The sequence below is a fragment of the Vombatus ursinus genome, unplaced genomic scaffold, assembly GCF_900497805.2.
Source record: "Vombatus ursinus unplaced genomic scaffold, bare-nosed wombat genome assembly UNPS02010284.1, whole genome shotgun sequence".
Lineage (NCBI taxonomy): Eukaryota > Metazoa > Chordata > Mammalia > Diprotodontia > Vombatidae > Vombatus > Vombatus ursinus.
The window spans coordinates 18,927,920-18,952,512 of NW_020950062.1; the positions used below are offsets into that span (position 1 = coordinate 18,927,920).

Genomic DNA, 24,593 nt, shown 5'->3' on the forward strand with positions numbered 1-24,593 from the left:
GATCAAAGGCACCTGTATCTGGAAGGAGACTCAGAGGCTATCTGTTTGAACTACCTCATTTTATAGATGCGGGAACTGAAACTTAGAGTGGGCAAGGAAAACACAGGTAGCAAGCATCAAAGGTAAGACTTGAATTCAGAGCTTCTGGCTCTAGACTACTTTTCACTAGACCATATTATCTCTTGGCCACAAGTTTTGAAGTGGAACTTGAGAGTGTGACACAAGACAAACTCTTTGGGAAGGAGTTGGTCCTTGTCATTTTCTCTGGCCTGGGAATTCTCAGGATAGAGGAAGAAGTGAGCAGCCCAGCTCAGAAATAAGATGTGGAAATGATCTATTTCTTTGCCTTTTTGCTAGATGGTACAGTAGATACAATGCTGGGCCTGGAGTCAGGAAGATCTCAGACACTTACTAGCTGTGTGACCCTGGGCAAGTCACTTAACCCTGCTTGCTTCGCTTTCCTCATTTGTAAAATGAGCTGGAGAAGGAAATGGGAAAGCACTCCAGTATCTTTGCTAAGAAAACACCAAATGGGGTCATGAATAGTCAGACATGACTGGAAATGACCGAACAAGAACAACAACAACCTGTAATCAGACTCTGTAGAACAGGTCCTTCATTTTTGTGTATGTGTATTGGTGGGGAAAGGAATGAGGAGGTGAGAAGAGGTTGGTGGGGAAGCTATTGCCATTCTTCTGCTGCTGGGCAGACTGTGTTGAGTGCTAGATTTAGAGCCAGAAGGCCTGAACCTCACTCTACCTGTTACTAGCTATGTGACCTTAGGTAAGTCATTCAAACTCTTTGGGCTTTGGGAAATTATGTATTTGGATTATATAACCTCTAAGATTCCTTCCAAGCTTTAAACCTAATAATTCACATGAAGCCTATGACACTAAAGAGTACAATTGTAGGTTGCACTTAGATTTTTTTTAAAGAAGTCTTATTTGGGGTGTATGTGTGGGAAATGTGATATCAATTTGTACCACTATGTTATTTTACAACAATTACTAAACATAACAGACAACACACCAGACCTAGAACACTAGGTAAATTTGGTAATACCCCATTTTAGTTCTGGATATATAAGTTATGACATATAATAATGATAATATAATATCTATTAATCTATTTATATATCTCTGTCACCTTAAGGTTTGCAGAACATTTTACAAATATCATCTAATTTTATCCTTACAGTATCCCTGAGAAATAGGTACTATTTTTATTCCAATTTACAGATGAGGAAACTGAGGCACAGAGATGTTAAGTGACTTGTCCAAGGTCACATAATGAGTATGTGTTTGAGGAAGGATTGGAATTCAAGTCTTCCTGACTCTAGTGATCTATTCCCTACATCATCTTGCTATCTATTTAATTCAGTTGCTTGAAGAAGAAATTTTTCTTAGCTTGATCATCTATGGGCAAGTTTACTAGAAAAGCTATGTTGTAGAAAAAAGAATGCAAGTTGTATAGCCATGACTTTCATTTTGATACTTTATTACTCATCATACAAACATTAGATCACAGACATCACAGAGAGTATATATAACATTCCACTTTCTGAAAGAGTATTGTCTCATGTGGAGACTTGGGTTTTTTATTTCTAAGCACATACATTTCTAAAGCAGGAAAAAGGGTAGTCAGAGGCATATCTCTTGAGTCTCAGAGCTAAACCACAAGTTACATGCAATGAAAAAAGGATGCTATAATAATCTAGTAGATTCCATGCAAACTCTTTTAAACATTTAAGAATTTTCAAGGCTCAACTTTAAAGTTTGTTTTAATGGTGATTCCAGGGTCCTGAATGTCCCTGAATCCCCACTATGTTATTATATATTTGTATTGATTCAGTTAGTTAAGGGCCTTTCAAAAATACACATAAACATTTATATGTACATATAACATATATCAGGTATACAGACTGTATAATATAGTGATAATGTATTCCCCCTTTGAAAAATAAGACATAAAATTATTTCCAGTATCATGCCATGCCTAGAATAAATAGTACAATATTTATTATTAAGAGAATAAATAGAATTCACAATGTTTGGAAAATAAAATCACAGTTGATTTAGGATTATATATACAAGCACACTTATTTCATATTCTTCGGTACGTATAAAGAGTTTCCCAAGTTAGTATATGAGCATTTATACCCCTAATTTTCCTTTTCTTCCAATTATGAAATTTTTATTCTCCCAAAGGATAAAGCTCACTCATCCTGAGCCTGTTCATGACATTATAATTAAATTCAGTTCAATAAGCACTTATTAAATACTTACCATGCATAAGGATCTAGGAGAGTTTTTTTTTTTTTGCCATGTACTGTATACTCATCCTAAAGATCTTTTCCTATCTTCATGTCTTTATTTTTGTTTTCTTCATTGATGGGAATGCTCTTCCCTTGCCCATTTGCATCTCTAAATCCTTCTAATCCTTCAGTGAATCATGAAGCACTTATTAATCACCTACAGTGCATCAGGCACTGGAGATACAAAGGCAAAAATATAACAATGCCTATACTCAAGGAATGTATATTCTTTCAGTCCCGGTACAAAGTGAATTCTATGAAGCCCCTCTTGACTATTCCATTCCACCCAATGATCTGGCTTCTAATTACCTATAGTTATGGCCTGGGCCACACAAATGAATACTTAATTACATGTGTGCCTTGTATTACTTGCAGCTATTTCATGTTGTTAGTTTTGTCTCCACAATTACTCAGTATGATTCCAGAGGGCTTGGATGGTATTTTATTTTTTGATGGTCTCTGATTTGTTTCTTTTCATCCTGCTGGTTTTAATATTCTTACCATTCTCACATAATAATGTAGAGTCTTTAGCAGTTTACGTATTGCATCCCACTGTAAAATGTAAGCTCTTTGAAGGCAGGTACCGTTTTTTGTTTGTTTTTTTTTGTCTGTTTTATCAGTATGTAGCACTGTACCTTGAACTGATTATATTAAACCCTAAATAAATGTTTATTGGATTTCATTGTATTATTTGTCATGTATACAGGCAAGCTGGACTCAAAGAATATTTACAATGATTCCATTTATCAGGAAGTATTTTAATGCTGCCTGAGCAATAATAAGTGCTTCTCAGTCACTGCAATATGACCTTGATGGCCTACAAGGAATCCAGGTAAGTTTTTTTATTTTTTTTCCTTAACGTCAGTCTCACCAGATGACACCAGAAGAATGTTTTAATTTGTGGTCTCAAGGACCACAATTGCAGGTATTAATTAGTCCCACAGCAGAGCTTCTCCTTGAAAGCATGATAGCCTCAGATCCTTGTTCCAATGGGGTGCTGTCCTAGCAACATAAAATTTCCAAGTCTCTGCCTTTTCTATTTCCAGATGTGATTATAAAAGTCTGACTCAAGTCTAATAACATAAGTACTTTCACTAAGAAGACAAATAGGCAGCACAGTGTTATGTACAATTCTTAATAAATACAAAATTTCAAAACATATCTTGGAGATATTTAAATAGGTTACATACTGCATTAGGTTAAGCTAGCATAATCCAATGGAGCTAATAGTTTCAAGCACAATAATGCTCACTAATACTCAACACAGGCACATGAAATTTGCTAAGGAATTAATAGCAATTATGCTAAGAGGAGAAAATATAAAGAATACAACTGGGCCATAGCCTTTCCATCTTGTTTTGCATAAAGTTAAGCCATCAATGAATAACATCTATGCAAATGTCAATGGAAATATCAACACATAAATTGCTACAATATATTAAGAGATGCTTAGCAATGTTACCAGTGAGGTTATATAGTTATTGTTCATAATTGTTATCATATGACATAGTCCTTAAGTCTCATATTTAGACTCTGAAAAATACCAAACAGTTATATCTTCAGGTACATAAATATCTTACCCAAATTCACAAAAACTGGGGAGTGGAGGAAGGAAATTTTTAAAAACACAAAACAAAAGGACACAAGATCAGGATCAGAAAAACTAACAAACTCTGATGGTAAATGTTCTCTCAGAAAGGGATTGAGGTATTAGGCCACAGGGAGAAACTCAGGACTATCCAAGGTATGTTATAGGGGTGGAAGGCTTGTATTTGGAGGCAGAGGACCTAAGTTCTAATCCTGGGTCTGCTACTACTACCTGTTTGATCTTGCTGAAGTTATTCACTTATGTGGGTCTTAGTTTCCTGATCAATAAAATAAGGTAGTTCTACTATATGACCTCTAAGGTTTCCAGGTGGCGTAGTAGCTAGAGAGATAGACCTGGAATCAGACAAACCTTAGCTCAAATCCAACTTTCAACATTTACTTGTTTTCTGACTCTGAAATGTCATTTAGTGTCTCTCTCCCTCAGTTTCTTTATCTATAAAATGAGGAGGTTTCATTCTATGGACTCTCCTGTCCTTTTCCAGTTCTAAATTTATGATCCTACAAGCCCCTCCAGCTCTACTTTTAGGAACCCAGGACCAAATAGTGTTTGCTTTTGTGTACTCCTGAGAGATAAAGAATGCTTTAATATAGCCAGATGAGATTTCATAGCTTTTGATTATTTTAAGTAATAATCAAACAATTTCTATGCTTTTTATCTCAGTATATAAAAATGAATACAATTGAAGAAAGATTGCTTGAGAGTTATTATTGTCTAGTATTTGCATATAATAAATATATTAGTTATGCAGTCAAACCTAAAAATGGAGTATTTACAGGTGTTACAAATGACATTTTAATATGTAATTAAGGACTTTTATATTGGGAATTATCCAACCACTTCCCTCTCCACTTCTGAGAGTGAAATGAAATAATTGAAAGAATCTTTCTCAGGTGATGGCATACTTACATGTTTTGGTAAGTTGTTCTGTATCACCAAGGAAACAAGAAAGCCTAATGAAAATTTGCTTCATAGCAATGAGCAATGTACTTTTACAAAGCATTCTAGCTTTTATAAAATGTTGCAAATGTTTGAAAAACTTAGATGGTAGGTACTGTCGTCCCCATTTTATAGATGAGTCAATGGAACCCCAAAGGGGTAAAATGATTTGCCCCTGGTAACATAGATTGCAAGGGGTCATATCCCCCTTATTCCTTCTTCCTGGTCTAATTTGGTGCATTATAAAGTAGAAATTCCTATTAAATAGTCCTTTTCTAGGGATCGACTGAAGTCTGCTTCTGTATTACCCAGTATGTAAAAGGGACCTGAAAAGAGTAAATGTATTGCCATGGTATAACAAAAAAAGGTCACTGGATTTGGAGTTGAGTAAATCAGGTTTGGATCTCTCCTTTCCTATTTATTATATTTTTGACTTTGAACAAATCATTCCCCTTCTCAGAGCCTCCATTTTCTCATCTATCAAGTGAGAGGATTGAAATATACAATGTCACAACTCAAGAGCTATGATCCTGTGATAAGTTCCTGATTTGAGACTTTGGTATGAGAAAGAATGATTTTTTAGACCAATGCATCAATATTGAAGGAACCAGTTTCAAAGGCAATGTCTATACAATGACAACACAATCTGTTGAAAAGGGAAAAAATTCAAACAAATATTTTTGAGGGTGACTAAGAGATGTGATGATATGAAATGACCATTTTGACTGATATATATGTATATATATATACTCCCATGTATATATACATATATATATATTACATATATATAATATATCTATATCTATATATCTATACATACATATATATTTTTCCCCTGACTTGATTATCTGAATATTCGGCTGAAATGACCACTAACTTGGGTGTTGTAGTGTCTTACTAAAGTCTCCTATTTTAGCTAGCTTAAAATTTGGTTATTTTCCATTCATCTTAAGAATTGGAAAGTTTTTTTTTTTCTTGGTGGAGACTAGGTGATGTGAGAGAGGATGTTTCTGATAAGTGTCCAAGGTAGTGATGTCAAACATCCTTCTTTAGGCTTTGCCTAAATTATCTCCTTGTTCAAGTTCAAACATAAGACAGTATATTCCCAGTGACAGCTGGAAACAAAGAGGGGCGAAAGTGCAAAGCATTTGGGTGAAGGAGGGCTTAAAAAAGTGTCATATCATTAACAATCAGTGACTCTGGCCCTTCATTTTTCGTTTGATTATGTATTCAGTTTTTTTTTAATTTACAGAAATCTTTAATGCTTTGGTTCTGTGAGATGACAAGTATTTAAAATGTATCTTTGGTTCCTGGCTAAACACCATGTCTATAGGGCATTGTTTGGGAACATTTAATTTTGTTATGACATTTGCTTCAGAGTTGAAATGCTCTGAGCTCTGTTCTTTTGAATTCCCCTTCTTGTTCAGAGCTGAGAGATTATTAGTTAATAACCTTTTGGGAAAAGTTAAAAATGAATAGAACTGAACCCATATATTAGATTGAAGTGAATGAAATGAAAAGGCATTTTTTAAAAAAATGTACTACGAAATATACATCTTTCTATTTGTTACTTTATAGGATCATTTTGCTAAGCCAAGGAGGCTTTTTTAAAAACTAATTTTGTCATAAGGTCTTAAAAGGTTCCATTACAAGTCCTGAATGCCTATTTAATAAAAGGGTGATGTTTCCATAGCTCTTTAACCTTAAAGCACTATACATACATTATTTCATTTGAAATTTATAACATTCACATGAGATAAGGGATAACAGCTATAATTACTCCCATTTTACAGATGAAAAAACTGAGGTTTAGAGAGATTAACTAAATTCCCCACAATCACACAAGTGACAAAAGTACTGGGAATAAGATTTAAACCCAGGTATCTCCTGATCATGAATCTAGTAGTCTTCCACTGTGCTGGGTTTTCACTTAAACTCATTTCCACAATTTTACCTTTTCTATGAAAATATCAAGCCGAATCTAAAATTAGTCAGAAAACTAATTATCATAAGCTTAGAGCTAGAAAGGACCTTAGAGGCCATGAAACCCAACTCTTTCATTTTAAAGGTAAGGAAATTTGGCCTAGAGGGGTGAAATGATTTATCCAAGATCACAAAGGGAGTAAGTGGTAGAGCTGGAATTTGAACATAGTTTCTCTGACTCCAAAGGCAGTAAGGATTATTTCCACTGTAATATCCTATCTCAAGAATCTGGTAAAGGACCTAATGAAGAATCTGATGTCACTCTGCCTTTTGTTTCCCTCCTTTTTTAATCAGTTGTGCACTTCACAAAAGCAAGTACTGGAGGGAACTTCTAGAGGCAAGACCACCATGAAGAAGGATTTAAAACTAGAAGTAGTATATAGATTTGACTCCATAATAAAGAAGGGAGATTGAGGTTCTAGAATTAACCATAAGTATAGGCTGGAGTGGATAGATACTTGACCATATGGTACTTCAAGTGCTTGGCATCTCTTAAATTTGTCATCAGAAATGACTTGGAAGGGTCAATCAATTGAGACTCCCTTGCTGGGTGCTTAAATTACTCACAAAGAGTAGCTTCTGTACTGGGAGGATCTGGTTGATGACGACTCAGTGAGTACAAATGTACGGTTTCTACCAAATGGCTGAGCAAGGAAGGGACTGATATATTTGAAAGTGTTCCAGGTAGGTATATGACAAAATATTCTAGGCATATTCACATTCAAACATGCTTAATGGCTCATGGGAAGGACAGGAGTAAGTCATATATTGAACAGATCTACTAAAGATATTAAGGAGTCTGCCTAAACTTCGAGGAAAAACAAAGTCTACAGAAATTGTACAGTTTCTAAAATTTTCATGTTTAACAGAATATCTCTAACCCCTAGAAAAAAAGTTGGACCTAAGAATAACGAAAAGAAAATTAGACAAGAAAGACTATTGAAAACTATTTTAAATTCAGACTATAGACTGTTCGGTGGGTAGCCCATGTTTGGAAGCTGAATTTTGGCAGACTGGAAGTTAACTAAGTTTTTATAAATGATTTAGACTTTTGAGTGAGTTTTCTTGACATGACTCAGTAGTTTATACCTAAGGATATACCAAAAGATTTTCCTTGAAAATATTTCTTTCATCCTATCCAATCATTATTTATGAAAGGCTTAAATAGTTGGAAGAAGCTGGCTTTAGCCTCAAAATGTAAATCTTATTAGTACAATTTTGGAAACAGTTGAGACTCATTTTACATTAAAATTTAATAACAATTCATTAGCAAGCAGGAATCTGAGTGTTTTAAGTGGATATTAAGAATATTAAGGAAACTTGGATTTTTAATTAATATTTTAAATGAATCTACAGTAGAATACTGTAAGCATTAAAGCAATTTGAATATATTATGTAGCCTTTTGAAGGAGTGGGGAGAATAATCCCATATGAGAAAATCTTTGTAAGTCGAGTGAAATGATGGCCAGAGCTCACAGAAGCAGTACTCGGTTACTGAGTTCCGAAAAATAAGGTGAATAAATTCGCTAATCTAAATTCAACTAATTTAAAAAAAAAGTCAATTTCTTTTTTCTGATTGGTTATAACCTAAGTGTTTCTCTGATCAGCTTCATTTTTTCTGTATGATAATTCTACCAAGATAAAGATTCTGAATTCCTGTCCTGGACAACAAATGGGCGACAAAGTCAAGGGAGACTAAAGAACCTAGGGAAAACCTCTCCCTGTTCCACTTCACATATAACCAACCATAAAGGCAGTTTTTCCTCTTCTTTCATAATGATCCAATAGCCTCTTCCACTTTGTGGTCCATCACATTTCATATTGTGACTCAAGTTCAGCTAAATGTTACCTCAGAAGACAAACACGTATCATCAAAAGACACTTTGGTAGTGGCCAGATAAGTGTCTGTGACTGTGAAATCTTCAAGCTCTGTGTTGAAGTGGTCGGACTCTTTGATGACGCTGTAGTTCAGGGCCACACTGTAGTTGACTGGCTTCTCTAAAGTCTTCTTTTTGCAGTTGCACAGCTTCCTGAAGGCAGCCCGGAATTTCTGGGACATGAGGTTGTAAATCACTGGGTTGATGGCGCTATTGAGGTAAATGCAGATTCTGCAGAATAACAAGAACCAATTTTCTTGGAAAGGGCTGGATAAGAATGAGTTGACCACAACCAGGGTCCTGTAGGGCATCCATAAAAGGGCAAATAGAATCACAACCACTGCCAGCATCTTGGTAACCTGTTGGGAAACAAGAAGAAATAAAAAGAAAACTGATGAGAAAGAAGCCCCCAGGATCTCCAGACAAGTAACTTTTTAGGTATCAGAATACTTGGGTTATAGTCCTACCTTGGTCACTAGCTATCAGTGTAATTCTGGGTAAGTCACTTAACTTCTCTAATTCTCAGTTTTGTCACCTCTAAAATAGACTAATACCTACCTCAGTAGATTCCTGTGAAGATTAAGAGATAATATGCAAAAGATCTTTGAAAAGTATAACATAGAAATATAAGATATTGTGTTGTTGAAGGCTGTGCTCAGATATTTCTCATTCCTCTACCATCTCAAGATGCTTTAGGAGAATAGTAGTAGGCTGAGGACATGCATGCCTTAAGAACAAACAAAGATGCAGTCTCACCTTAGGGTGGGTAACTAGTACAGGTCAGCTGACAGCATTGGTGACTGGAATAAAGAGTGGAAGTCTGAAAATTAGAAAGGGCTAATTGTCTTAACTGCAATGCCTGGTACAAATTATTATTGAAAGTTTGGTTAGTTTATATCTTTAAAAAAGAGGTAGAGATAACTTAGAGTCAGCATACCTTCATCAACAACTGGATATTTCTGACTATTCTAATTTCCTTGGCTACTAGACTGGCAAATCAGGGAAATACTATGGATATCATTTAGATTTTAAAAAATGTTGACAAGTTCTTCTATGTCATTGTTGTAGGGCAATGGACTATGCTGGTTTCTCTAAAGTAGGGGATATGACTTGACCTCAAAGGGATCATGGTATGACTCAAAGGGCTATGTGTTAAGCCAAATGAAAGATAGTTGAATCTCATCTTCTCTATATAGTCGTAGTGGGACTTATCTCCAACATTACCCCACTTACATTAATCCTTTATCATTCCCCATTCTGTTCCTTCCCTCCTCTGTGCAAGCTTCCATCCTCCCCACTTCTGAACTAGTATTGGTCCCTTCCAATACTCCATCCCATCCAAAGCAGTAGTAATGCTAGTGCCATTGGGAAAATCTCTTACCACTGGCTGAGACAGGCACCCCTTAGAGGGAGAGCAGTGACTGGTGAATAAAGACTCCACCCTTCCCTTCCTCATGTGGGTGTCACCTTCAGACACGGATCGGTTGTGATGTGCATCATGAATTATCTTTGCATTACCTTATATACATTGTCTTTCTCCCCAAAACCACACATCTTCCAAACTTCTTTTTACTATTGAAGGTACCACCTTTTTTCCATACCCTCATTTTCACAGTTTTATATTATCATTTCCACACTCTTTTTCACTACACATATCCAATCAGTTGATAAACCTCCCCATTTCTATCCTACTCATACCCTAGTTCTGCCTCTCACCACTTTTTGCCTAGCTTATTACAATGGCCTCCTAATTGGTCTCCCTGTCTTAAATCTCTCCCCTTTCCGAACTTTTTCATCCGCACAGCTGCTAAAGTAATTTTTCTAAAATGTAGATCTGATCATATCAATCTTCTACTCAATAAACTCATGATTAACTCCAGGGTTAAATAATTTCATCTTTATCTCATTCTTTTAAAATTTCTATTTTTAAGTTTTATAATGTGCCTAATTATAAATATAATCACACATGGAGGAACCTGGGTAGCACAGAGAATAGAATGCTGGCCTTGGAATTAGGAAAGGGCTCAGTTAAAATTCTGCTTCAGATTCTAAATATGTGACCTTAGGCAAGTCACTTAATCTCAGGTTCAGTTTCCTCATCTGTAAAATGGGAATAATAATAATAGCTAACATTTATAAAATATTTTAAGGTTTACAAAGTGCTTTATATTCATTAACTCACGTGATTCTCATAATAATCCTATGAGGTAGATGCTATTATTACCCCCATTTTACACAAGAGGAAATTGAGGCACAGAGAGATTAATTGATTTGCCTAAAGTCACAGAGCTAGTAAGTATCTAAAACAAGATTCAAATTCAGGCTTCCTGACTCAAAATCCTGCGCTCTATCTACTGCACCACCTAGTTGCTGATAATAGCACTTATCTCAGAGTTGTGAACATCAAATTAGATGATATATCCAAAGCAATTTGCAAACTTTAATGTGCTATATAAATGTTAGCTATTATTACATGTAAATATTTTGTAAATAAGTAAAAATACACATATTGGCCACGAGTGTTCAATTTTTAAAAATTTTGTCATGGTACATAATAAAAAAAGTTTAGAGACTATTGGGTTAGACCATAGTATAGTTTGGTGGTTTTAGAACTTATTAATTGACCAGACCCCAAGGTAGTCAGTCATTAATTGTTGGATATCAGCTAGGAAGGTGGTCTCTAGCAGTGTCAAAGGGATCTATATTTGACCCTGCTCTATTTTTTTTTAACAATGTCTCAGAAAGAGGCATTTGCATAGCTTTTAAAATTTTATTCTTACAATGGTAGGAATGCAGATTTTATGACCAATAATACAAAGAGACAAAACTAGAATTTAGGAGTGGAAGAGACCTTTCCTAATCCAACTCCCTTCCCCTTTGAGAAGTGTTTCAAAACTCTTGGACCTTTGAAAAACACAGAGTTATTGCAAGGGTACTGTAAATCTACAGATACACCAAGCATTTGTCACTTTGATCTGTATTTAACTCCAACAAAATGTGAAGTCTGACTCATTGCAATAAATAAATAAGCATACATTCTGTAGACTGAATCAACAGAATACCTCAGACATACATGCATTACTATTTTTCAAATGTATGTATATACTGTTGCAATGAATAAAATACAAATTCATATAAAAGCATTGCTGGATTTATAGTAGCTTTTTATCACCAGGTATTTTCTCAGTCAACTATAGTTAGACAGTTGGAGGACCTGTGAAATTTTTTTGACATTAAAAGAAATCAGGCAGAAGTTTTTAAAGGGTGACTGAAACCAGGGCAGGTAATGTTTGTGGGCAACAGTAGATAACCAACTGTTAGTTGATTCTCCAACAAGGACATTGGACTAGAAAGAGCCCATCTGCCAGTTCCTACTATGTGTGGATCACTGTGAAAGAATTGAGGGAGATAAAAAATTCAGGTAAGACACAGGCCCTGCTCTCTCAGGGCTTATTATCTATTAAGGGATATGATGAATATACAAATATTAATACAATTGTGAAAAGTACCATGAATAAACTGGAAAAATTGCAAAAGGCTAGATAGTGGCGGGTATTTGAAAACCAAGTAAAGTTGTTTAAACTTTGCTTTGTAGATAGTAGAAATCCACTAAAGAATTATAGCCTGAAAGATAAAAATGGTAAATGTTAGAAATGATATGGAAAGACAGCCATACTAATGAACTGTTAATGGATGTATGAATTGGTCCAATTGTTCTATAAAAGTATTTGGAATTATCTTAGAAAAGTCACTAACGTGTATATATTCTTCAATATGGCTATCCTATTGTTATCTGTCCCCGAAGAAGCTCAAAGGCAGAAAGGTCTCATAGATACATAAATATAAATATATATGCATATATATGCACATACATAGAGGGTTATATGCATATTATACACATATATACACATATATATAATAGCACTTTTGTGATTTAAAAAAAACTGGAAACAGTAGGGTCCCCTTTGGTGACGGACTGAACAAATTGTGGTAAAAAAATGTCATGGAATATGATTGTATTATTAGGAATAACAAATATGAAGAATTAAGATTTAAGGACAAGTCAAGAATTGGAGTTACCTACTGTGCCTTAGCCAGAAAGATGACTGTCTAGTCAATTTTCTCCTGTGTGGCTAAAATTACCAGAGCTAAAATAACCAGTAAAATTAGATTAGTTAAAACAACAACAACAACAACAACAACAATAATGATGATAATAACATATAATAGCATAAGGAATCAAGTTCAGAAATATGTGCTAGTCATACCCAGCAGAAGAAGGGGAGGAAGGGGAAATGGATAAGGATTGTTCAGTTTCTCCACATTGCATGTAATACATCTGTTTTTACCAGAGCTCCAGTCATACAGACAAGCTACAATGATAAAAGAACAATCTGTATATGTACTTCTCTAATCATCCCCAATTTTTCACTTTTCCCCTTGGACCTGGAAGGAGAACTGTATCTCTGTCACTGTTCTTGACATTGCTGCTAATAAACTGCTTCCAACTTTTTTTTTTGAGGGGAGAGTTTCTTCTCTCCCTTCTCTTTCTCTTTCCAAAACTTATTTTTCCTCAGGCTGTCTAAATCTTCTCCCATCTCCCAAACTGTGTGATATTTCCTTGCCTAGGGAAATGAACAGAAACTCCAAAATCCCAGAAATCATGAATGTGTACATTACTCCTCCCCCTTTGGGGAGCGGTATTTGCCCCCTCTCCTTCCCCTTTAGAGAGGAGTATCACACGAAGAAATTTGGGAAGTCTTTTATGAACTGATATGGAAAGATGTAGCAGAGCCAAAAGAAACATTTGCATGAATACAGTAATGTAAAAGAAGACAGCAATAGATGTCTGATCAATGAAACTACCTTTCTTTATTTCATAGAACTGAAACATACCTCCCTTCTCCTAGGTATCAAAAATGCCTAACGTTCAATTGATTTGCTTTGCTTAGCTGTATTTTTATGTTATAAGGAAGTGTTCTATTGCTGGTGGGGGTGGGAGGAATCACTGTGAAGTGCCAGAGATTTTTGTAAAAAGCATTAATACAACTTTAAATGAATTATGGTACTTCTACCCCCATGAAGATCAAACTTCTGATTGATTCTCTGCACATAAACCAAAATGAAACCTGTGGACAGTTCTAGCACAAGTGGGAAACAGAAAGATTTTTGTGCTGATTTGCTTGAATAAATAAAGATCCTCATGTAGTTCCATAGTAGAGTTCTTTAGTATGGTCAGTGGACATTTATTTACCTCTATAAAAATCTGGAAGGCTAATTCTGGACTGAGAATAAGGTATATGAATTTTTCTGGAATTGGGAGGTTGGGGAGTACATGTATAGGATGCTCAGTTCACCTCAGTGAAGCAGGAAATATTTTAATTCATTTTAAATCATGATATATTTATATTTTTCTCATAACTACTTCTAGTGTTGTGTTTATTTACATCACATATTAGATATTTGAGAAACAATGTGTGACAGGACAGATTGAATCCTGGCCTTGGAGTTGGGAAGCCCTGGGTTCAAATCTTGCTTCTGACACATTCTGGTGTTTTGATCTTGAACAAGGTATATAACCTTGCTCCAGGTCATTCTTTATGACTATAAATTGCAGGGAAAGTACTAGTTTCATTGATAGAGGAAATTACTTACTGGTAGTTCCCTCTACTGCTGAAATCATAGGTCTGGTTTAAAAATGTTATTTATTTCATATATAGAAAATATGCCTTTTCATTTAGCTTTTTCCTTTTTAAAGCATGTTCATATCTGTTACCTAATTTAATTTCTATAGAATGTCTATTGAATAGGTGGAACAAATGTGATAATTATTACTATTTTATAATTATCTTGTTTTATAGTAATTAATCAATCATTTTGCAAACAATTGTTGAGCAAACACTATGTTACAGGCATTGGGGATATAAAGTAAAAAATGAAGTGATCAGTGCCCTCAAGTAGCTTACATTCTGTTGGGGGAGGAAACAGCATAGTGAGGGGAGAAGACTCCCCCAATTTTATATAACAGTAAAACCAGGACTAGAACTCATGTCCACTGATTTTCATTCCAAGATTCTTTCCAGTGCATTGAAACATCAGTCACCAATGCTAGCCTTTCTCATATGCTCCTGCTGCTTATTTTTTCACCCTTTCTTTCACTTTCACCCACTGAAAGCAGAATTAGACTCCCTATCATCTGGCTCCCACTTCAGGTAGTAGGAAAAATAAGCATTTGTGCCTCAGGAAGACTGGGCAAACCCTCTCATCTCTACACTGTTCCACTGTACATAGTCCTTTGCTTAGAGCTTTAGATTGGCTGATGTATTTAGAGTCTAACCTCTACTGTTTTCTGGTTCAAGATGTGAAGATCTCCAATAGCAAAGAAGCAGTTGATGGATAGAAGCTAGAGGAAATACATTAATTCCAGAAGGTGAATGGCGAGGTAATATGATGATGTAATGGAAAGAACATGAATTTAGAATTAGAAAAGCTGAATTAGAATCCCAGCTGTGATCCTTACAAATTTATTTCACCCTTCTGGGTCTCTGTATTCTCATCTGTAAAATGAAGAGAGTCACCTGTAAGACATTTTCTAGAGGCATTGGGGTTAAGTACCTATAAAACTTTTTCAGCCCTAAATACCATCATACCATCAAAGCCTTCTCCATTTACAATGTATTTCACCTATGTTAAATTTCTCTTTCCTCTCAATAGGATTACATTCGGTCCTTTCTTTCATGAGAAAGAGAGTGGGGGAAGGGGGCTTTGGTGGGAGTTGGGGAGCTCTCAAGATCAGTAGAGGTGGTGGAGTGGGACTATGCTTCAGTAAAGGGAGCATCATGTTCACTTAGGGAGAGAGAGAGGACAAATGTATCCTCTTGGTCATTAAATCCATGGCTGGAGGTGGTGGTGGCACATTAGCATGTATGTTTTGGACACTGTCTATAATTATATTTTAGTTATCACTGAATATCTGCTAAGAGCTCGTAACTTTCCAAAATGCTTAAAGATTTTTATTTCACTTTATTGTGTTTCAATTCCTGTCCTTTGGCTTTGGTATAGAGTTTTAAAAAAATCAGATCTTCTGAGTCAACATAGGGGTGAATACTTGGAATGAGAATACCCAGGGATTTCTCACTCTGTTGACCTTAGCTCTGTGGCTGTTTGGTTTCTTGTTTGGTCACTGTCTCTAATCCTGAATAATGTGACAATGCAAATCCAGAAGCATCATCAGGCTAAACAAGACAAGAGACAACTTCCCCTCAATCTTCATCATCAAAATTGACTTTGTGGTAGTAAGAAAGGTATATCATCCATTAAAGAATTTAGTTCTCTTAAAGAGGGGAAGGTTTCTCTTTAATAAATAGTATGATGGGTACAGTCTGTGGAAAGACGAGTCATTCACTGATGATTGATTGTGATCATGGATTCTCTTTCAATAGTATGCAAATAAACACTCTATTTCCTCCCATGAATGGAATAGCAATCTTAGGAGCCATCATTCTTCATTCTTATGAATGGTGGCACCATGCTATAATAGCAGAAAGATCACTGTTTTTCAAGTAAGATGCCCTGGGTTCAAATCACAACTCTTCAACTTACTTGTGTGACTTCAAGCTAATCATTTAACCTCTCTGGGCTTCGCATCATTAATATGAGCTCTAAAGTCTTTTCTATCTCTGATTCCATGATTCTATGATCCTGTAATCTAATTCAGAGCCCCAGTTTTCTCATCTAAGATATGATCTCTAAGGTCTCTTTCAGCTCAAAGTCTATGGATACTATGAACTCTAAGATGAAATGGTGTCATCAGGCCTCATGTCTAAGAAGGAGTATGGTCAGAGGTGGGAAAAGGTGCATCATGTATACAGACATGAACTTCTGTGATAGTAATGTTGCCCTGAATCCTCTGAAGAAGACAGCTCAGAAGTCTTTCTTTCATTGTAGTAGTTGGTGTCACATAAAACACAGGCAAAGTATGATTGCTTCAGATTCCCCCCCTCTAGCCAGTTGTGTTCTCATACCCTTTTGCTTGGAAGAGTGAGGCTTGCTGAAGCATCAGGAGCTAGTGGAAAGTATACTATATATACAATCAGAATGTTCAGATTGTAATTCCTGCTCTGCCACTAATAAGCAATGTGACCTTGGCATGATAGGACAGAAAAAAAGAACTGCATTTAAAGTCAGAAGACTTGGATTTGAATCTTGGCTATTGGTAACTGGTAACTAGGTCAGAAATGAACTCAGGTAATCACTACTTCATCCTATGGTTACTGACAGAGGAGAAAAAATCTGGGCAAAATCTGACAGACTAGATTTTGGAAAAGCAGATTTCAAACAATAAAAGTCAATAGTCAATAAACCTTTATTAAGAACCTATTATGTATCACACATCATGCTAAGTGCTGGGGATGTGAAAAGAGGCAAAAGACAAGGAGCTCACAATCTAATAGGCTATATGATAAGCAAACAAAAATAGAAAAACACAAATAGGAAATACTTAAAAGAGAAAAGGCACTACAATTAAGAGGGGTTGGGAATTACTTCATATAGAAGATGAAATTTTAATTGGGACTTGAAGGGAATACAAGAGGTAGAAATGAGAAGGGAGTGCATTCTGGTATGGAGGACAGCCAGAGAAAATGCCCAGTACTGATGGATGGAGTGTCTTGTTTGTGCAACAGCTGGGAGATCAGTGTCATTAGATTGGAGAGCACATGACAAGAAGTAGGACATAAGAAGACTGGATAGATGGGAGGGAATTAGGTTATGAAGGACTTTGAATGCCAAACAGAGGGTTTTGTATTTGACCCTGAAAGTGATAGGGAGCAAGTGGAGTTTATTGAGTAGAGGGGTGAGATGGTTGGACCTGTACCTTGGGAAAATCACTTTGCCAACTGAATGGAGGATGGATTTGAGAAGGGAGAGACTTGAGGCAGGCAGATCCATAATCAAGCTATTTCAATAGACCAGGTATATTGATGAGGGCCTGTGCCAATGTGTTGGCAGTATCAGAGGACAGAAGGGGGTGAGATTGACAGGCCTTGGCAATAGCCTAGACCTGGGGGTGAGGAGTCAAGGATGACACCTAGGTTATGAGCATGAGGGAACGGGAGGATAATGTTATCTAAAAGGTCTTTGGATTCAGCAATTAAGAGATCTTTGGTAACTTTAGAGAGAAATTTCAGTGGAATGATGAGGTTGGAAGCTGGATTGCCAAGGATTAAGAAGTAAGTGAGAGGAGAGTGCACCTAGTGCATGTGGCCTTTTCAAGGAGTTTGGCCACAAAGGACAGAGGAGATATAGAATGATAGTTAGTGGGGATGGAAGGATCAGGTGAACAGTTTTTTTTTTTGAGGATGGGAGAGATATGGTTATGCTTATGGGCAGTAAAGAAGGAGCCAGGGGACAGCAAGAGATTGAAATTAAGTGAATGAGTGGGAATGACAGAGAAGATAATCCTGGTGGTGGAAATGAGAAGAATTGGGATCCGTTGTGTGAGTAGAGGGGTGGGCCATGGTAAGGAGTAAGACTATCTCTTCATATGAGGCAGAGAAGAAGGAAGAGATAGTGGCAGAAGACATCTGAGTGATATGAGAAGAGAAAGAGAAGAGAAGAGAAGAGCTCATGGTGAATGGCTTCAAATTTTTTTTTCTGAGGAAAGGTTCTCAGCTGAGAGTATGGGGGAAGGGGAGCAATAGGAGACTAGAAGAGGGATGAAAAGGTGTGAAAGAGCTGCTGTGGAGAGTGAGAGTGTGTTGATAAGGGAGACATAGAAGGATTGCCTAGTTGCTGTGAGGTCTCAGTTGAGGTTATATAACAAAAACTTGTAGTGAACCCAGTTATAATCGTTGCATAATTTTCTCTATGTTCAGCAGTACATGGGTAAAAGTAAAGGTGGCAGACGGTGAGAATCATATAAAGTTGAGGCTTGGCAGGGTGCAATCAGCAACAGAAGGTGGATAGGAACTGAAGAGAGGAAGACTTTGTAGAGTTGACCTGGTTCATCAAGGGATCAAAATGGGAAAAAGAGGAAAGAGTGGCTAGTGCAAGGAAGATGCCCTGGGAGAGAACTGAGGGATCAGGTGATTGGAAGTCTTGGTGTGGATGAAGAGTAGGATTTTATAAGGGAAGGCAGAGTGAGAGGTGGAAAGCCAGTAGACTATGGTCAGATAGGGGGATATTGGAATTCTTGAATGTGGAGATGGTACATTAACCTCGCCATCATCCACAAATGAACCACCTCCATGTTTAACAATTCTAAATACTACTACTTAATCTCTTTTGGCAGCACTCTGGTATTTTGTATAGACACTACAGCTACCAGGATTTTGATTAAGTGTTAGATATGAATAGCACAGACCTGAAAGGAGGAAAGATTACTTAATGATGTAGGTAGGGGGAGAACCTGAAAGTGCCCATGCGGATGAGGAGTATTCCAGCTCCCCCACCTCCACCAGTTAGCTGAAATAAGCAAAAATGAAGCCAGTACTGGAGAGGATAGCCAGGGAGGCTGTCATCAGAAGGGAGTCAGGTGTCAATGATTGCTAGAATATGGAAGGCATGAGAGAGGAAAAGTTTTAGGAGGAAGTGAAGTTTGTTGTCTATGGAACAGGCATTCCAGAGGGCATAATGAAAGGGGTATTGGTGTTTGGTTAGGACTGTGAGATGAAAGGTTTGAGGGGAATGGGAATAAGAAATTCAGAAGCAGAGAACTGAGAATCGGGTTTGGTTGATGACCTGCAGGGATGGATTCAGAATCACTAGGATATGTAGGGTATTAACAGGTATGAGAATGTTCATCACCGAGTGGAAGGTCCTCTTCCCACAGGACAATGGAGATCAGGCAGGAGACAAATGCAGGACAAGATGGAAAGCACATGGTCAGATGGTCAGATGAGAAACTCTGTTTCACTACTTCTCTTCCCTCCAAAGGTTGGAGATTGGGTAGATGGGGCACCAGGAGATGGAAGGCCTGAGGTCAGAGGGAAGGTTGCTTCTCTTTGCAGTGGAGGCTCTCCAGATTGCTCCATTGCCCACATTGCTGAGAGATTAGGCTGGCTACAGAAAGTGGAAGCTGACTGTTCTGGAACAGATGGAAGTCATTCATTCTGTAGGGCCCTAGTAGCCTTCCCTGAAGGGACACCTGGAGAAGGAAATGGAAGCAGCACAGTCAGTGAAAGGTCTGGCATCTCTTCTCATCCGAGGCTGGAAATCAGGTAGAGGGAGCATGAAGCAGAAATGGAACTGAGGGCATTTAGTAGTTACGTGGCCCCTTGCCAGCCTCCTTCAGGGAACACTTGAAGCAGGAGAAGGAAGGCATGCGGTCAGAGGAAATTCTTGCTCTTCTAACTTGAGGCTGGAATTCAGATAGGCAGTAGGAGGCAGGAGGAAAGAAGTCACATTGGGACAGATAGAAGTAGCCCCAGCCCTTTGCCTCCCTGCCTCAGAGAACATGAAAGCAACATTTGGAAGGCACAAGAAAGAGATGGAAAGCAGAGGTGATTAATAAGAGTGAGCATGACTCCATCAAGAACAGGTCATTCCAGACTAACCTCATTTTCTTTTGTGAAAGGCTAACTAAACTAGTAGGTAAGAAGGATGCTATGCATAAAGTTTGCCTAGATTTTGGCAACACTTTTGCTAAAGTAACTCATGATTTTTTGGTGAAGATGGACAGATATAGATTAGAAAATAATCCAATTATATAGATTTAGAATTAAGTTGGTGACCAGATTAAAAAAAGTACTTTTTTGTTCATTTTAAATTTATATCTTTTTTTTTTCATATTACCTACATTTCCTGCTCTCTCCTTCCTTTGAATTCCTCCCAGAGAGCCTTCAGAATAAGAAAACAAGAGAGAGGAAAAACAATTCAGCAAAACTAAACAACATATAAAAAGTCTAACTTTAGTCCTTGTTCCCTACCATGGTCATTGTTCCCTACCTCTGCAAAGCAGGAAAGAGTGTCTTATGTTATCTTTTTTTGGGGGTACCAGGTTTGATCATTATAATTTTGCCATATTCAGTTTTGATTACTTCATTGTTCTTATTATCCTTTCTATTATCAGCATTGTAGTCATTGTGCATATTGTTTTCCTGGTTGTCTTTGCTTCACTTAGCATCACTTCACATAAAGCTTGCAATGCTTCTCTGTATTTATTATATTTGTTTTTTATAATGCAGTAATTTGTTTTAGCCATTTATGAATTAACAGGCATCTATTTTGTTTTCAGTTAATTGCTACCATAAAAAGTGCTGCTAGAAATATTTTGCTATATATAGAGCCTTTATTTTTATCATTGACCTCCTTGAGGGTATATACCTCACAGCACAACAACTGAGCCAAAGAGCATGGACATTTTAGTGTCTCTATTTCTAAATTGTTTTCCAGAATGGTTGGATCAATTCCTAAAACAATGAATTATTCTGCCTTCCAACATTGACTCTTCCCATTTTTCCTTCATTTTTTCCAACTTGCTGTGTATGAGTTGAAGGCCCAGGGTTGTTTCATTTGCTTTTATTTTATTACTGGTGATGTGGAACATTCTTTCATATGGTTCTAGGTTCCTGTTATTCTTTTGAGAACTCTTTGGCCATTTGACTATTGGAGAATGGCTTTTGGTATTATGTATTCCTGTTAGTGATCTATCTATCTTTGATCTTAGAACTTTATCTGAGATAATTTATATAAAGATGTTTTTTTTCTAGTTAACCATTTCCATTCTTATCTTAATCAAGATTATTTTATCTCATAAAATCACCTCTATCCATTGTTTGTTTGAGAATTCAGTCCCTAGTCATCATTCATAAACAGTATGATGTTTGCTTCACTTCTAATTTTTCATGGTATGATCATTAATATTTAGGTCAAGTTTCAATTAGGAATTTATTGGAATATATGGTACTAGATGCTGATCTAAGCCTAATTTCTCCCAGACTGTTTACTAGCTTTTTCAGAAATTCTTATTAAATAGGAAATAATTTTCAAGATAATTTAAGTTTTCAGGTTCATCAAACATTATGTTATTGTTATATGGTTATTTTTGATTCTTCCTTGTCTGGTCTGTTCCATTGATCCACTTGTAGTTTTTTAACCAATAGCAAATGTATTTAATGATTACTACTTTGGAATAGAGCTTGCAGTGTGGAAAATGCTGTTTCTCTTTTTATTTTTTTTCTCTTGATGTTCTAGATCTTTTGTTCCTAAAAATGAATTTTGTTATTATCTTCCCTAGATCGGTCAAGTATCCTTTTGTCTTATTGATATGGCATCAAATCTTAAATTAATTTTGACAGCATTGTCATTTTTATAATATTAGCATAGCCTGGTCATGAGAACTAAATATCTTTCCAGTTATTTTGGTTGTTGTTTATTTTGTTTTAAAGAGAATGAATGAATGAATAAAGTATTTATTAAGTGCTTGATATGCGGAAAGCACTGTAGTAAGTTGTGCAATTACCCATAGAAAAGGAACACAATCCTAATGCTTACATTCTAATGGGGGAAACATCATATATGGAAGTTTTCAGCTGTAAGATGGAAACATGGTGGGAGTAAGGAATATAACACATGGAAAAATAGATTCTTATAGCAAAGTCTGTGCCAAGTGTATATTTAATCCATGATTTAAAACAAAGAGTGATTGGAAATACTAAATAAAAAAATCAAACAGAAGCTTCTGTTTGTTTAGCTCCAGCCTGACCAAAAGGTATTCTCCCAGGGATAATGATTAAATGGGTTCTGATTCACACAGCAGCTAACTGTTAAAGATTGACTTCTTAGTTGACCAAAAACAACCTGTGGTTTTAGTTGATGACTCTGCTCTCTTGGACCAAAACTTGGCATTCTTTGGACTCTGATGTTCTGTGAAGAATCTACACTTGAGATCAGTCGCTTATTTCAGATTCAAAAGCTATGTGGAAAATCACAATGAATGTTCTCTATAAAGTAGAAGGAACTCAGAGAACAGCGTTGGGATTTGCTGTTGTTGGTACAATAATTATTTGACGCTAAAAATCCAGGGCAGAAGCTTACCATGAAACAGAATAATGGAGACTTTATGGAAAGTGCAATGACTTGTCAGTCTAAATACCTGTATTCTAGGCCTACCTCTGCCACCAATATGAACTAAATTTATCTTAGGCACTTGTCTGCTCTGGGCCTTAATTTCCTTATCTTTATAATAAGGGGTTTGGATTAGATGATTACTAGTGTTCTTTCCAGACCAAATAGTCTATAACTCTCATTGAGGAAAGAAGACTGAAAAATATAAAGTGTGCAGGAATATTTATACAGATAGATAAACACTCACTATGTGTCAGGCACTGTCCCAAGGGATAGGGACAGAAATATAAGAAAGCAAAATAGCTTCTGGTCTCAGGAGTCAACATTCTAATGGGTTTAGGCCATACAAAAGGGTAGCAAGAAAGCAGAGGTGGAGGAGGAGAAATGTATATCGGAAGCAGTATGATTTGGACAGGTCTGCCAAGAGAAGAGTAGGCCTATATCTGGGCAAGATTAGGTGAGAACTCATCTATGAAACACAGGGTGGGTGGTTCCAGGGGCAGAGGTCAAATTTCTGATGGTAATAGGGCTCCAGTGGAGGCAGCAGGGCTTGGAGTTGACCTGGGAGTGTTGTTTTCCTGTACTTAATAATTTCATTGGGAAGGGGGTGGTATGGGCCCAATTACATTTATTCACTGTGTAAATTTAATCACACTGACTGAAATGTGAACTCTCCGTCCACACTCTACTCTCAATCTATATCTCATTTTTAAAACTCTTTATCTCTGAGCTCCCAGGGAATGATAAACAAACCACTATACCAGACAATGATTAGTTCTATCAGTGGACCCTCTTTTATAGCGTGGCCATGCTGCTTACATGTCGACCACCATCCTCATTCTTATTCCCTCTTTGACTAGGATCTTGGACTCTACCACCATGGGATTTCCAAGATGATTTTTCCTATCATCTTGTGTGGAATCAGGCCTCTGGGTCACTTTCAGTCATTTCTAACCCGTGTCACTACATATGACATCTTACTTTTTATGCATTGTATGATGTATTAGAATGCAAGTTCCTTGAGGGAAGGGATTGTCTTGCTTACTTGTGTTTGTATTCCCATCCCTTAGCACAGTAACTAATGCATAATAAGTCACTCAATGATTTTTCATTCATTCATTCATTCCTTTGTTCATTCATTCATTCATTCATTCATTCATTCATTCATTCACTCATTCTTTCAATGCTCAGAATTTAGTAGTGATCTTTCAGGCATGTCTCCACAATGAGGGGCAAGAGAAGGAACTACAACATAATGACCATCTACCTCACCTTCTCATAGTGAACTCCATAGTGTTCAAATAAAACCTTCATCTGGGTGAAAGCTTTTCCTCATTCATACATTCACTGGGGGTCACTTCTTCCTCACATTATTATTTTCCATCAGCTCTTCCCTTACTTCCAATTCTTTTTTTGGTATATTTGCCTATTCCTTTTCCAAACCACATTCCTCTTCATTTCCTTGGCTTTCTGTCCTCCGTCTTCTTGGCTCGCCAAATTTTTTTTGGCCTTTTGGGTCAGTTATTCTTGCCACAGCTACTCCTCAGCCTGACCTCACCAAAGACTCCTCCAACTCTTTCCTAAGCTGTTGCTGCAAACTTCTAAAATTAATATAATTTTTGCCTTTATCGTCTCTCTTAGCCCAGATTCTATCAGGGCCCCTTATTTCATTCAGAGGTTCCTTAATTGCTCTTACCCCTCCCCCTCCCCATATTTTGGGCACCAGTAGTCTCTCATCTCTAGTGACCTCAGACTCCTTACAGTGGAATCATAAGGGCTCTTTTGGTCTCATCTAGGAGCTCAATTC

The 24,593-nt window shown here is 36.8% G+C and overlaps 1 protein-coding gene across 1 annotated transcript in view; it reads right to left on the reverse strand.

The window, feature by feature from the left end:
• Positions 1 to 8,676: 8,676 nt before the first annotated feature.
• TRHR (thyrotropin releasing hormone receptor) overlaps positions 8,677 to 24,593 on the reverse strand; it is a 34,259-nt gene continuing 18,342 nt past the window's right edge. The window contains exon 2 of the mRNA XM_027853990.1: positions 8,677 to 9,078. Within this exon, the coding sequence (XP_027709791.1) occupies positions 8,677 to 9,078 (402 nt within the window). The remainder of the gene's footprint in view (positions 9,079 to 24,593) is intronic.